The sequence below is a fragment of the Brachyhypopomus gauderio genome, chromosome 4 (genome assembly GCF_052324685.1).
Source record: "Brachyhypopomus gauderio isolate BG-103 chromosome 4, BGAUD_0.2, whole genome shotgun sequence".
Classification (NCBI taxonomy): domain Eukaryota; kingdom Metazoa; phylum Chordata; class Actinopteri; order Gymnotiformes; family Hypopomidae; genus Brachyhypopomus; species Brachyhypopomus gauderio.
This window is the reverse complement of record NC_135214.1, coordinates 9,611,267-9,627,272: the sequence shown is the minus strand read 5'-3', so window position 1 is coordinate 9,627,272 and position 16,006 is coordinate 9,611,267. Positions and strand designations below refer to the sequence as shown.

At 40.0% G+C, this 16,006-nt stretch overlaps 1 protein-coding gene across 1 annotated transcript; it reads right to left on the bottom strand.

Annotated features, from left to right (window-relative positions):
* Positions 1-753: 753 nt before the first annotated feature.
* On the bottom strand, positions 754-12,496 carry esd (esterase D/formylglutathione hydrolase). The gene is made up of 9 exons (XM_077002064.1): positions 12,369-12,496; positions 11,908-11,989; positions 11,522-11,610; positions 11,282-11,380; positions 11,090-11,214; positions 10,866-10,985; positions 10,497-10,595; positions 10,219-10,386; positions 754-1,001 (listed from the first exon to the last, which is right to left on the bottom strand). Exons 2-9 carry the CDS (start codon positions 11,973-11,975, stop codon positions 921-923), a joined length of 849 nt encoding a protein of 282 aa, XP_076858179.1. The 5' UTR covers positions 11,976-11,989; positions 12,369-12,496; the 3' UTR covers positions 754-920.
* Positions 12,497-16,006: the final 3,510 nt, after the last annotated feature.

The following is a 16,006-nucleotide window of genomic DNA, read 5'->3' as shown; positions in this document are numbered from 1 at the left end:
TCCATAGAACACACCTCCACTGCTGTAGTCTAGTGGTGGCGTGCTTTACACCATTGCATCCGACACTTTGCATTGCACTTGGTGATGTATGGCATAGACACCCATTCTATGAAGCTCTCTGCACACTGTTCTTGAGCTAATCTGAAGGCCACATGAAGTTTGGATGTCTGTAGTCATTGACTCTGCAGAAAGTTGCCGACCTCTTCGCACTATGTGCTTCAGCATCCGCTGACCCCATTCCATCCGTTTACGTGGCCTACCACTTCGTGGCTGAGTTGCTGGCATTTCCAACCATCTTCTTATAATACAGCCAACAGCTGACTGTGGAATATTTAGGAGCGAGGAAATATCACAACTGGATTTATTCCACAGATGGCATCCTATCACAGTTCCATGCTGGAATTCAGAGAGAGACCCATTCTTTCACAAACGTTTGTAAAAACATTCTGCATGCCTAGGTGCTTAATTTTATGCCCCTGTGGCCATGGAAGTACTTGGAACACCTGATTCTGATGATTTGGTTGGGTGAGCGAATAGTTTTGGCAATATAGTTTATTTTCTTTACACTTTATTTACTGGTGATTTAGAGTCATTACATTTCAGTGATGTAGACTAAGCAAAAGACAAATTAGTTTTTTTACATTTCATACTGAACTAGATTTCATGTTGCACCGTTTTACTTTGTAGTACTTTATTATTTCTGTGGGATCCTTTGTTTGTTTACACACAATAAAACACATTGAACAGTTGTAATCACCTGCAGAAAACTAAACCAATTGTCTTTATTTGACAAAATTGATGCAAAGAACATGACCAAGAATTTAAACCTATACCCACCACTACATAATGTACACTCGGGTATCTTTGATGTGTAATGTTTTGGAAGGCAGATTTGTTTGCCACTGTCGTCTTGAGCAGTCCTATGCATTCAGGTACTTGGCATGGTGCTTGATGTGGTCGTTAATGAAAGAGAAGATGAAGTAGTAACTGTGGTCATAGCCCTGATGCAACAAATAGAAAAAACAAATGATCTGTTAATACACAAGATATACATATATAGTGTGTGTGTGTATCTGTATATAACATAAGTAACTTCTAATATAATAAAAGTAATAATAATAGTAGTAACATGATGTTATAAGCTGTATTTCCTGACCAGACTGTACATAATGCTCCATTTCCTTGTGTATATTGAGCTACTATGATTCACCTGGCTTGAGGTCAGTGGCGATTGCTCTAAGACTGCAAGGGAAGCTCAGCTTCCCCTAAAATGTCAAAAAATAAGTGATCAAACATATACTGTTGTGTGTACATGTAATTGACTAAATATGCGCTACAACGCGCTCAACGTTTGTTCAGGATCAGCTTCTTATCACTGGTAACGACGCGGCTTTCCTCTCACTCAGACCCGCAGCTTCACGGTGCTTTAAACGGTGTGGACGCTGAGCGTCTACAGAGTTCAATAGCGAAGCGAAGAGTGCAGCGAGACGAGCCATTGGATAACTGCTGGGCTTTGTCCCGCCCATCGGACGCTCAGCGTCTCTGGGGGTCTATGGGGCAGTGGGCCGGCCTCGGCTGGCCCGGACACTCAGCTTCTGTATGATGATTGGATGATCTGTCTGAGGCTGAATCCCTTTTTGATTGACAGCGAAATGAGCGAATCAGCGATCTTTTGGTGTAAACCTCCGCGGGAGCATTTAATTTAAATTTTTAAAATTTTCATTCTGTTCTGAGTTGAACCGGAGATTTTCCTAATCCTCTTAGCGGCATTTTCTTCATTAAAAGAAACGAAGAAAGAAACGTTTCTTGTTGGTACGACAGGGTCACAGATCATTTTCTTGAAAAGGAACGGGTAGTATTTACGTATAAATAAACTGACACATTTTATGATGTTGGCCGAAATTGAGCTTCCCCTCCTTGAAAGACCAGCATCCGCCACTGCTTGAGGTGTAAGCCAAAAAGCAGATTCAGCATGATTAACTAAAATATGTTAACAATGTTTGAGGAAACCTAGGTTTATGTTAAATAATTTTAGATAGGAAAATGCCGACGTATATTGTACTCTTTGACAACCGCCACCGCTTCATACCCGTTTTTCTCCTTAAAGCGCAAACATCGCTTTCCCATCTTTCTTTAAACACCTTCTATCTGCATCAATGTTTCTCTTCCTGGACATTTTGGGATCATTATTTGTATTTCCCAATTACACTTATTGGGAAAATCGCATCGATATAGAAACACTGCAGTGTCGAGATGCCGTCACTTCACGGGTAACATAATTGTGGGAAATGTAGTTTTTGCTCTTTTTTTTGACAATTTGGCTTTTTAAGCTCTCGTGGGCCACATAAACTGACGCGGCGGGCCACATTTGGCCCTCGGGCCTTGAGTTTGACACCTGTGCTATAAAATAATTAAATAATGATTTCCATTTATGCTCCCTATCATGCATTTTACATTGGAACTTGTATAATGCCAATTTTTCTGTACTGATCAGACCCCAAAAACTTGCATTTGATTTGAAATGCAATCTCAATTATCTGATTTGATTTCAAATTATCCCTTTTGAAAATCAGTAAATCCCTATCACTCAATCACAAAGAATTTTATATTTAAAAAATGTAAAAGAACAGATTAAAGGTGGCCATTTTCACTACTCATGGATCTATGGCTGTGATCAGTGCTGTTTTCACTAGAAGTAGTCATGAACTTATGAAAAAAATTATAGCAAAGCAAGTCAAAAATTTCAGAATCACCATTAAAGACTACAAATAAACAATAAAACAAAACGTCACCTACTCAGTTGACTGGCAGTGCACTGCTATAAAGCTCTACTCTGCATTTTTTTTAGACTGGATGTGATGGTATCTGATCAATTTAAATAATATATACAGTTGTGCTCAAAATAATAGCAGTGTCTTAAAAAAAAAAATGAGTAAATGTCAAAATTCTTCTAACAAATTGTACTTTAATGAACACAAATGCATTGGGGACACAGCACATTCTATTCCAAAGCAGGACAATTGGGAAAAGTAATTAAAACTCAAATAATAATAATGATATTTCACAGAAAGTCAGAAACGTAATGTTCAAAAAAATAGCAGTGTTAACATCTTTTCTTGGAAACTAAAAAAATGTACTGCACAAACTAAGAGATTCTTGATAAGTCAACTTGTCTGAGTATCCTAAACTAATATTTTGTTGGAAAACCACAGTTTCTGATAACTGCTTCACATCTGTGGTGCATGGAGTCAACCAATTTCTGGCAACGGCCAACAGGTATTGCAGCCCAGGCCAATTGTATTATATTCCACAATTCCCCTACGTTTCTTGGTTTTGCCTCATGCACTGCAGTTTTTATGTCAGCCCACAAGTTTTCTATGGGATTAAGGTCCGGGGATTGTGCTGGCCACTACATCAGTTGAATCATGTTTGTCTGGAACCATGCTTTTGCTCGCTTGCTGGTATGTTTTGGGTCATTATCTTGTTGAAAGGTTCACCTCAAAGGCATTTCCTCTTCAGCATATGGCAGCATGACTTCTTCCAATATCCTGATGTACTCAAATTGATCCATGACCCCTGGTATGCGATAAATAGGACCAACACCGTAGTAGGAGAAACATCCCCATATCATGATGCTTCCACCACCATGCTTAACCATCATAACAGAGTACTGTGGCTTGTATTCGGTGTTTGCAGGATGTCTGACATAGTGTCTGTGACCCTTGGACCCAAAAAGAAGAACCTTGCTTTCATCAGTCCACAAAATGTTATGGGATTTCTTCTCAGGCCACTCAATGTGTTCTTTGGCAAATTCTAACCGCTTCTGCACATGTCTTATTTAACAGTGGGACTTTGTGGGGGCTTCTTGCTGGTAGGTTGATTTCAACAAGACGTCTTCTGATTGTACCAGTACTTACAAGACGTCTTCTGATTGTACCAGTACTCACAGTCAACTGAAGGTCTTCCTTGATCCTCTTGGAGCCGATCATTGGCTGAGCCTTTACCAGTTTGGCTATTCTCCTATCCATTCAAGGAGTTGTTTATCTTTTTCTTCCACATTTTTCTGGTTTTTCTTCCCGTTTCAACGCATTGGAGATCATTTTAGCTGAACAGCCAATCACTTTCTGTACTTCTTTATAGGTTTTCTCCTCTTTTATTAGTTTCTTGATTAAAAAACGCTCATCTTTAGAACATTGTCTTGAATGACCCATTTTTCCTGTTTTTTCAGGACAAATGCACAGCCTGCATGTCAATTGCCTTGCTCCTTAAATAAGGATCACCTGTTAAGACCCCTTTTCCCAGAATGCCCTCCCTAAGTGACGGCCTCCCTACTTGAACTCACCACTGCTATTTATTTGAACACATCCTTTTCAGTTAATCATTAAATTTCACAGAATCTATAGTATGCATGGGTCGCCTGTTGGGTTTGTTGGTTTTCTATACCCTTATTATACCCTCCAAAAACTTACTTGTGGTGTAGAGGTTGAAATTTTTACAAAAACATTGATTTATCTTACTGCTGTTGGGGCACTGCTATTATTTTGAGCACTACTGTATATATTTTCAATATCCTCTTGAGCATTTTTTGCAAATTTTTATCTGATATGTGGTGTTGAATCAGCACAATCCCTTTTGGACACATACAAAAATGTTATTATTAATGACCCCAAAAGCATTACATGGAAATGTATGTGATTATACATATTTTAAAGTACTGAATACATAATTTAGATTCTTATAAATGTATTCATAGAATTTTTCATTTCTAACTTCTCTCATTTGGACATTAATTCAGTTCATCTGAAGATTTTTTGTCTGTATTTGACATCCAGCTATAAATGGTAAGAATGACGGTCTTCAATTATCAGACCCTCCAGAAAGTTGCGATGTTGCGATTTGCAACTTCAAGCAAACCCCGCGAATTCAGGGCGGTGTTGCAACTTCAGCCAATCACCGCAACTTTCCCGCAAATTTGACCAATCACTGATGTCGTCTTGATGTGACGTCGACAAACTCCCGCCTTACTTCCGTATATACGTTCAAAAGGAGCAGACTGAAAGCAGCATGAGCGACGAAAATAACGGCAAAAAGATCGGGAAAAGCAGTATCCCGGTACACTACATGAAAGCGGGGATAAACTGTCCAGATCCGACCCGCGAATTGATTATCTATGGCCCCCTGGATGATATTTAATTACTATTAGAACCGGCCCGCAGGCCACAGCTGCCCGATGGTGTTTTGCACGCATAAACACTACATTCCCCACAATGCAATGGTAGCCCGCGAAGTCACTGCAGCGCACGCAAGCGGCGAGGGTCTGAGATAAAGTTTATAAGTTTAAACTTTAAACTGAGATAAAGTTTAAAGTCAGAGATAAAGTTTATTTATCTCTGATCCATATCTATGCGTTACTAGTTCGCTCTGGCGCCAACCACTGGCGATCGATCTCGATATAATACTTAATTTGTGTCCATTTTACAGGCCGCCCGGTAACAACTTATGTTCGCTAACCCCGCCCCCCCCGTCAACAATTAATGTTCGCCACCCCCTCCAGGTTCAAATCTCACTCCAAGCGATCTTGAAAAGTTGCCAACCCTGAATAAATAGGTAAATAGATAATTAAAATGGACTACTAAATAGAGGAAACCGTACAACATTTACTCCCTATTGTAATGTACTCACAAAAAAGCAAAAACACACCGCAACTTCCATCGCAATTTTTTTGAAAAACACCCGCAACATCAAACATTTTAGCCCGCAACAATCACAAAAAAGGCCCGCGAAATCCTGGTGGGACTGAATTATAGTCAAAATTCTATATGTTTTAGGTTAGTCACATAGTCCTGAGGTCAGATACGATGTCCTTTGGTCTTTGGATCATGTAGGTCCTATATAGATATGGCCATCCAAGTAATTCTCATACAAAATATTCAAAAATACTTGATTTAAATGATTTTTTTTCTAATATCCATCTTCTAAAGAATGATAGGACACTTGGATTCATCAGGCAAAACATATTCTCTCTAATTCCACACAGAGGTAATTGCATAATCACATGAAAGCTGAGATCTCTGTTTCCATTGTTGTAGTCACATCACTGTAGAGCAACAGACCAATAGAGCAAAAGTCACAGGAGCATTCAACCATTTGAGAAATATATTAGAGAAAAATCTGATTTTTTAATTAGTGATCATGGTTATGTTTTGAAAGGAGAACTCTACTTTAAGCAAATCTATCATGCTAATTGGTTTTGCTTGTGTCAGCAACATTAAGATTCTTTACACATGAATATTAATAATTACAGAAAATATTCCACCTGTATTATTCCACCTGTTATTTTATCATATAATATATATGTGCTTGTGCATGTGTATGTATGTATGTATGTATATATATATATATATATATATATACACACACACACATACATATATACACACACACACACATATATACACACACTGCTCAAAAAAATAAAGGGAACACTTAAACACAATATAACTCCAAGTCAACCACACTTCTGTGAAACCAACCCGTTCAGTTAGAAAGCAACATGGATTGTGAATCAATTTCACCTGCTGTTGTGCAAATGGAATAGACAACATGTAGAAATGAGAGGCAATAAAGGAGTGGTTCTGCAGGTGGGGACCACAGACCACTTCTCAGTACCTATGCTTTCTGGCTGATGTTTTGGTCACTTTTGAATGTTGGTGGACCTTTCACACTCGTGGTAGCATGAGACAGACTCTACAACCCACACAAGTGGCTCAGGTAGTGCAGCTCATCCAGGATGGCACATCAATACGACCTGTGGCAAGGTTTGCTGTGTCTGTCAGCGTAGTGTCCAGAGGCTGGAGGCGCTACCAGGAGACAGGCCAGTACACCAGGAGATGTGGAGGAGGCCGTAGGAGGGCAACAACCCAGCAGCAGGACCGCTACCTCCGCCTTTGTGCAAGAAGGAACAGGAGGAGCACTGCCAGAGCCCTGCAAAATGACCTCCAGCAGGCCACAAATGTGCATGTGTCTGCACAAACGGTTAGAAACCGACTCCATGAGGATGGTATGAGGGCCCGACGTCCACAGATGGGGGTTGTGCTCACAGCCCAACACCGTGCAGGACGCTTGGCATTTGCCAGAGAACACCAGGATTGGCAAATTCGCCACTGGCGCCTTGTGCTCTTCACAGATGAAAGCAGGTTCACACTCAGCACGTGACAGACGTGACAGAGTCTGGAGACGCCGTGGAGAGCGATCTGCTGCCTGCAACATCCTTCAGCATGACCGGTTTGGCAGTGGGTCAGTAATGGTGTGGGGTGGCATTTATTTGGAGGGCCGCACAGCCCTCCATGTGCTTACCAGAGGTAGCCTGACTGCCATTAGGTACCGAGATGAGATCCTCAGACCCCTTGTGAGACCATATGCTGGTGCGGTTGGCCCTGGGTTCTTCCTAATGCAGGACAATGCTAGACCTCATGTGGCTGAAGTGTGTCAGCAGTTCCTGCAAGATGAAGGCTTTGAAGCTATGGACTGGCCCGCCCGTTCCCCAGACCTGAATCCGATTGAGCACATCTGGGACATCATGTCTCGCACCATCCACCAATGTCACGTTGCACCACAGACTGTCCAGGAGTTGTCGGATGCTTTAGTCCAGGTCTGGGAGGAGATCCCTCAGGAGACCATCCGCCACCTCATCAGGAGCATGCCAAGGCGTTGTAGGGAGGTCATACAGGCACGTGGAGGCCACACACAATACTGAGCCTCATTTTGACTTGTTTTAAGGACATTACATCAAAGTTGGATCAGCCTGTAGTGTGTTTTTCCACTTTAATTTTGTGTGTGGCTCCAAATTCAGGCCTCCATTGGTTAATAAATTTGATTTCTATTGATGTCAGCACATTTTTGTTGTCAGCACATTCAACTTTGTACAGAACAAAGTATTCAATGAGAATATTTCATACATTCAGATCTAGGATGTGTCATTTGAGTGTTCCCTTTATTTTTTTGAGCAGTGTATAATATATATATATATATATCTCAGTGGGGAACCGTCAGGGCCCTCTACGCCCTCTCAGAGGGCCTAAAATATTCTTAAAACATATGTCACGTTGCAGTCCCCGACCCCTCCCTTTTGGGCGCGCGTTTATGTTGTCTGCCGCTACTCTGCGTCTGTGGATCTCCGTGGGTGCGGGTGCGTCTTGTGATGATCTGTCTCACCTGTGGCTCTTCTTGTCATCACGTGGGGTTTAGGTGGTTTGTCTATTTAATGTGCGTTCACGCAGTGTCCTGTGCTCGTCGTTGTTTGAGTGTGCACGTCCTATACGTTTATGTGTTTATCCGTGCGCTATATGCGCTTTCGTGTTATAAATAAAGTATCGTCTGTGCAAGCCCGAGTGGACTCGTGCCTCGTCATTCTAGCTCAGGCGTACTCAACTAAATTTGTCCGCTGTCCAATTTTGGCAGATACCTGTGACCAGAGGTCCGGTGAGGTTCGGTGCGAACGCAACACTCATGACGGAGTGTTTTTTCAATAGCCCGTTTTTTTTTTTTTTGTCCGTATCCAGTTAATCAGGAATAAGATTGGGTCCGGACAGGACTGCGTTCGGGTCTGGATCCGGACCGCGGTCCGCCAGTTGAGTACCCCTGTTCTAGCTGCATTGAACGTCACAATATATAGAATTTATCCTATTTTTTAAATCTACTTTCAGTTTGACAATCAACATCTAAACAATTACAGAAATATAAGCAAACAAATTATTCAACCGTGTCTATTCAATCTGTGTTGGAAGGTGAGGGGTTAAGTGGAAGCCTGTGAGCCTGTGTCTCCCCCTATCAGGACTGTGATACCCGCTATTCATTTACAGAGGGCCTGGCAGTTATAATTCAACGCAATACCAGTTTCAAATGACAGTAAAATTGACTAATCATATCTTCCCTCTTAGTGGGCGGGCTTAATTGTATGATAATTCCCGCCCGCTGTGGCGACGCTAGCTATCGTTAGCGTACCACCGCTAGCTAGTTTCGATTCAGTCCTTTGATGCCCTCGTGCATATTCCGCTTCTGAGGAACACGGAGCTGTGGAACCTTATTTTGTTGGAACCTTATTTTGCTTAAGTTATCTAGTACAGATATTATTGTTTATTGCATTTCTAAAGCTGTACTGTCGTCTCAGTTTTTTATTCTTTATTTATTGCAGTTAATTAGGAAAGGAAACAGGACCGGGCCCAGGTTTAATGGTCACGGTTCGCTACTGAGAGAGAGATATATATATATATACATTTGGGATTCTTAGCAAGGAGCAAAGTAAGTTTTTCATTGTATTTAAGGAAACCTGTTTCCTCTGTGCATATGACAAACACTTTGAACTTGAACTATGTAGAAACTTAATATATGGCATACTGACATTTGTACAGCTGAGGGTCTGGCAAAACAGTTGAGATAGTCTTGTCCATGTTAGCAACATTGCTGGTAGTTAAATTGGTTTAGACTGACATGTTAAAGGAGTATATTTATACTTCATACGACATACAAAACCTTTTGCTACACCAGATACATATCCTTGATAGCACTGCGGTTTTATTTTCATAGTGTGCACATGTGTACTTTAATTTCAAGTTCCAACATTGTCTGCATGTTGAATCCTATTATCAGCATTCAGTTGAGGATTGCTTTTAAAGTTACCCATTAAACATGCCTTAGTTAATTTTATTTATTTATTTATTTATTACAAATTAGAGTTTACAAAGTATAATCTGCTGTTCTGAAGCCAATAACTCTGGGTATGCTGTGTAAGATTGGTTAACTCAGTTTAAGGCTAAGATTTGTTAAACCCACTTTAGAGGTTAAATTTAAGCTCTGTTTAACCCAGTTTCTGGAATATCACCCTGCTTTTCCTCCTCAAACCTCAACCAACAGAAGCTGAAACACTGATCTCAGATCAAAACTATATGTGGCTCTCTATAGTTCTCAGTGGCCTGTGTATTTTATGCTTGCTTTAACATACTTATGACATGCAGTAGGTGCAGTAATGGCAATACCAAAAGTAATATTTATAATAGGATCAAATCAATTCAAGTTGATCAAAAAGGTAAAATGTATAACCAAACTAAATATCTAAATGTTGTTCATATACAATGTGTGTTGCACATTAAATCAAAAGAAACAAGTTTTCATAGGTTAGTGTCTGCAACGGATATATTTACTGAAGAGAGCAGAACTAACCTGCTGTAGTCTGAATACCACAGGTATCTTCTTATCAGAGCAGGCAGCAATCAGGTTATCAGGAAGAAGCTGACTGGCAGACAGGAACTGATCATCACGACCCTGATCAATAAGAATGTCCAACTCTGGTCCAGAATAAGAGGCAGACAACACTGTTGCATCGTAAGCCTGCAGACAGAAAGAAGAGATGCGCAGTGTATTGGGAAAGTCTGATCAATGTACTTGCTGAATTTGCACCACAACCAACACACAAAGCATGACATTTTATCTCATTTCACCTCCCAGGTGGATTTCTCAGGTCCGAGGTAGCCAGAGAAGGCCTTCTGACCCCAAGCACACTGCACTGGATTGCAGATAGGGGCGAAAGCTGACACAGCCTACAAAGACAAGGGGGAGAGAAAACTAAATCTGCCCTTTAGGGTTTGCTATAGGTCAGCTTTTACTATTTCTGCTTCTGAAATACCCTGCCCTGCACCCATGTTAGTTTCTGCTCATAAAACACAAATTCCCTGTTGATTAGCCAACAAACACTGAGTTATGCTGAGAGCAGGAAAAACACCAGTATATACAATGCAGGGTATTCAAGAACCAGATAGGTTAAACACTGCAATGGGGACTATAAACCAGCAAATGTCCTGCTAGCATGCCTTGTATTTCCCAGGGTTCTTTAGGGCACAGATGAGAGCACCATGACCACCCATAGAATGACCTGAGATAGACATCTTCTCCGGGTCAGCGGGGAAGTTAGAATTTATTAGCCGTGGTAGCTGAAAGAGCAAGAGAAATTATGAATAATAGATTAATCAGCTCGTTCTATGTAAAGTCCAGGGGTTTCATGAATCCCATTTATCTGTTACATGCCTAAACATACCTCCTCAGTGACATAAGAGTACATGCGGTAATTGGTCTTCCAAGGATCCTGTGTAGCATCCACATAAAAACCAGCACCAGTTCCAAAGTCCCAACTTTCATCTTCTCCCTCAATATTGCAGCCCCCTGACACAGAACAAACTCTGTAAGCCTGTGTTATCAAAACAAGTGGTGTCTGCAGTATCCTACTCACGAGGACTAGTGTCTGGGGCCACAATGATGATGCCATGTTCAGATGCAGCCTGCTGGCTTCCTGCTTTAGTGATGAAATTTTGCTCTGTACACGTCAATCCTACCACACAGAAATACATATACACTTGGGCACATTTGCATACACTCATATCTGACTAGTTTACTATAATTTGCTATTTGATGTATGTATTACAATGCTAGAAGAGAAGAAGAAGAGCTTGAGAATGAGGAAGAGAGCTACCTGAGAGCCAGTAAAACACAGGGCACTTGGCACTCTCTGCCTTAGGAGGAAGGTAGATGGCAAACTTCATTTTGCATTTTAGCTCAGAGCTGAAAAAAGCAAACAGACCAAATAATTCAGCCTATGGACTATATAAACTACAAGTTATAAACAATGTAATCTACTAAAGTGAGTATACCAGCCCAGTTTGGACCATTTAGTATCCATTGATAATGACATATGGTGTAGGTGACCATTTTCAGTTGGTTAATATATGGTTTTTTTTGCTTTCATGAATTAAAATAGGTTCGTGTCAAACCTTCAAAGAGCACTGTATGCAAAAACGTATGTGCTTTATCAAATTATTACAGTAGAACTGAAATCTGGGTTGTTAAAACGGACGCTACCTGTCGTGCTCGAACACTTTCTGGTAGCCGCCACAACACTTGTTGGAAGATACCTGTGTTAGTGCCATTGCTCCACGCGTTGCTGAGAATCGAGCAAAAGGTTTGTTACATTGTCGAATTTCAATAACTTTTCACATTAAAATGTTAACATTTGTCCGTAATAGTTGGAAAAGTATGTGATGAGTCGCAATACATAGCTAAAAGAAAATAAAATCTATATTCAGTGGCTATATTCAGTGGTTCATTCCAAACAGTAAATGAAGAACATGCAGAAGTAAAAAAAAATGAAAACATGATTAATATAGCTGGCTTAGCCAAACAGCTTTCTGCCCTTGCATGCAATGCAACAAAATAAAGTTCCACCACCCAGAGCAGTTTAACGAAATCTATACAGCAATTAAAGCCTTATGTCGTAATATACGTTCAAAATGTTACAAAAGATTGTAACTTAAAATACCTACTTTGTCAAATACGCACACCTTTTCACTTAATACTGCCTCGGATATATGTTTGTCAAGCACGTCTTCGTATTCGCCCAAACGTCGAGACGTTGAACTTAGCGTGCTACGTCACAACCGCGCCATTTACGTCGAAGATTTTGACCGGTATTTCTAAATTTTACCAAGAGATGGCGACACAGTACATCTATGATATGATCTCTTGTGGCTGATTATTGCACAAGTCTACCAGGTAAATGGGCTCCCAATAATTGATGCCGAATACCAAATGTGGCTGTTTTGTAGATCTTCTCTGAATTTTTTATTAAATGTTTATTAATAATTAAGATTTTTCCATTTTAGGTGGAGGCAAATTGCTTGTCATTCCTCCTGACTCAGATGGATGCAGTGGGCAGCAGTTAAAAACAATTAGTGGGAATGGAAAATGTATCATGTGCATTGCTCCTTTACAAGAAGAAATGGACAGTACTGCATTGCCACCAGAAGCAAAGGAATTTGGGGAAAAAAATGTTCAAAGCCCAGTGTAAATCATGCAGCAAAATGATTCCTCTTCAGGCTCTTCCAATTCATATCCAGGAATGCCAGAAGGAGCAGGTCAATGTATGTTGAAGCTTAGTTCAAATGTTTTGGGTAGTTTTTCAATCCCATGATTTTAAAATGTAGTACAAAATATTAAATCAGTTGGCAGTTAATGTTTGATCTGCAGGAAAACTGTACAGAAGAAGAACATTCAGTGGGTTGGTTTGGTTTGGTTTTTAACAATTCATTTTCCAGACTGCTCGATGTCTGATGTGCAGAAAAGTATTTGATGTTGATTTCATTTAAGTATATGCATCTGACCGTGAGTTCATACAATAATTCCTCATATCAAAAGGAGCTTGCATCATAAAATGCTACTAAACTTTATAAATAGGTTTTGCTAACACTCTTATTCATTAAGCGGAGTTGTACTTTTGTCAATAGAACTGCAGAACATGGGGTTAGCATGTCAGATCACCCCTATATCTTCTAGATCAAACCAACACATTGGAAACCAACACATTTTTTCACACGGATGAAACCAACACATTTTCCATCTGCATATCTCGAACTGACCTCTTCAACCACAGCATGCAGCAGTCAGAAAACATCAGAAATGTAGAAAACATCTCCTAAATGTAGACTAAGGGATACCTGGAAAGCAAGCATTTACACTAGTACCTTAAGCAAAGAGTTCCTAACAAGTTTAGTAAACATTAAAATTACACATTTTAAAGTAGACATTTTGTCAAATCACAGTTCACAGTTGATCACAGTTTTATAATTTAGAATTATATAATTATAAGAAATAATTATAGAAATGCAGAGATCGAGAGAAAGCTCTTTGTAGTGCAGACAAAAAAGGAAAATACTCTTTACTGTCTTAACAGCTTGGATCAAAACTACTTCAGGTGAGTCATACAGTAGTTCTGGTTATATAATAATCTAATTTAAAATAAATATTAAAAATACTTTTAATACTATTTGATTTAATCTTATTAGGAGTGCTGGAGAAATCATAGCAGCTACCGTAGCTTGGCACAAGGTGAACCCCCAGTAGCCTTTATACGTGAATGGTGCCTCAGATATCTGCTCTGGTGATTGTGACAGCATTCAGGTGTCAGCTACTGATGTCACTGACCGGGAACATCAGTCGCTTCTTATTGAGATGGTAAAAAATAATGAAATCAGGCAGGTACTGAAAAGTAACTACGATTATACACGTGTTAGTCATCAGACAAGTAATGGTATGTCCAGTTTCATTTTTGTTATATTGATTCAATGTCTGTTTGGGTGTGACGCTGAGTGCGCGTCGACAAACGAGGCGGTTTCAGAACAGACACACTTTACGTTTATTTTGGAGTGAAGCGCAGACAGTGCACATGGAACATTGACACATATACGTGAATGACTCTGACAAAGACGAGCACAAGACGTTACACACACACACACACACAAACACAAGGAGAGGGGTCCGGGGCTGTAACGTGACATTGGGTAAATTCTGCTCTCGTACTGTGGTCCATGACATCATACAGAATCACTTATTAGTACACTATTCGGATAATTTGGTGAATGTTATTGCTCTCCGTCGTCTAATCCTGTGTACTGTCATTTCTCTAACAAATGTCTTTATAATATTGTAATCATGTCTTTCCATTGTATCTATTGACATTGCTTATTTAGGGGACCAGATTCACATTTTCGGACAACCTGATTTAGGACAGTGTTCTTAAGAAGTGGAAATTAAAGAATTCAGTTCAATATTGTGTTTTCAGATTAGCAGTGGTGAACATACTGATGAAACTGGATACACTGGAAGAGTGTCTGTAGAAAAGAAAGATGACAATTGGGTATTTATTAGGTGTTTCCTTGTTGAATTCTGAGATGGTTACAGAATGGTTGCTACTTTTTAACACAAACACATACTGATGTGTAGTTACGATTTTTGCTATATCAAAACCACTATATTACAGTGGTATCTTAATAAGTGGTTTTTAATTTTATTGTGCTTGTAAGTGTCCAAAAGGAAATTAACATTAACTTTTTTCCAGGACTTCTTACAAGAAATTGAGGATCAAGGTATGTCTCTACATTCACCCTAACATGTTTTCAATCCTTTATGTAAGAACAAGGTGAACATGGAGAAATGTACGTTGGCAAAATCATGCAGTGGATGACAGGCCAGGGACACAAACCTGCCAAGTGAAAAGTAGAACTTCAGCATAACTAAAGTTCTATCATGACTGTGACAGCAGTCATACTGTTTGTTTTCCCACAGTAAGTGCATGTAGTCGCACAATCACTTTTCCCTTTGCTGACCTGAAAACATCTGACTACTTCAGAAACATTATGCACTTGGCCATATCTTATGTGGCGTCTTTTGATAGGATGCAGACTCGAATGACTCCCAGTCTGTTCCAGATTCTGAAACTAAATAAAAAGAAAATGCAACCTTGCATAAAATTTTATTTAAACATATACTACATAAGAGGCACAACTTCCCTAGGGTAAAGTGATTTAATACAAACCTGCAAATTATCTTTGGAGTCACCAGAAGAATTCTGCATGTGTCCCAGAACCCAAAGCTGGTTTGGCCTAAGTCCACCTTCAGATTGTAAGGGCTGGTTATCCCAGCCTTCAGTAAAAATGTGGAGATCATGTTCTAGGCATACAAGACACACATAATTGCACACTAGGTAGCTACTTGGACTTTTTTTCAAAATTATTTAATCACATTTAAAATAGTTTTATTCGATGCAGCACAATATAACTAAAAAAAAAGATGCCTCAATTGTCAAATTTGATCAAGCCAGTCCAAAGATATTCACATTTAAATCGGCCCTATTTTTTAATGCAATTAACCTAAAACGAAAGGACATCTTGTGATCAAGAAATGTGCGCTAGTTTTAGCATGTGACCATAGTTGCTAGGTTCGCGGTTTTCACGCCAAATTGGGCTTGTTTGAAAATCCAGCCGCGGGTAAAAATTCTGGAGTCACGGGGTGCAGTTTTTTGGGCTACTTTTGAGTTGGGCCACCGCGGGAGTTACAAGTCAACACAAAGAATCGGGGCTTTGGGCTAGTTTAGGCTGCTGAAGGGCGGGTTTTACACTGACTTTGT

What these genes read in the sequence shown, in the direction of transcription:
- esd (XM_077002064.1), bottom strand. Translation starts at nt 11,975, where the DNA reads ATGGCACTAACACAGGTATCTTCCAACAAGTGTTGTGGCGGCTACCAG. An exon ending in AAAGTGTTCGAGCACGACAG is followed by an intron (nt 11,611 to 11,907) that starts GTAGCGTCCGTT and finishes TGCTTTTTTCAG; the next exon opens with CTCTGAGCTAAAATGCAAAA. An exon ending in TGTGTTTTACTGGCTCTCAG is followed by an intron (nt 11,381 to 11,521) that starts GTAGCTCTCTTC and finishes TCTGTGTGGTAG; the next exon opens with GATTGACGTGTACAGAGCAA.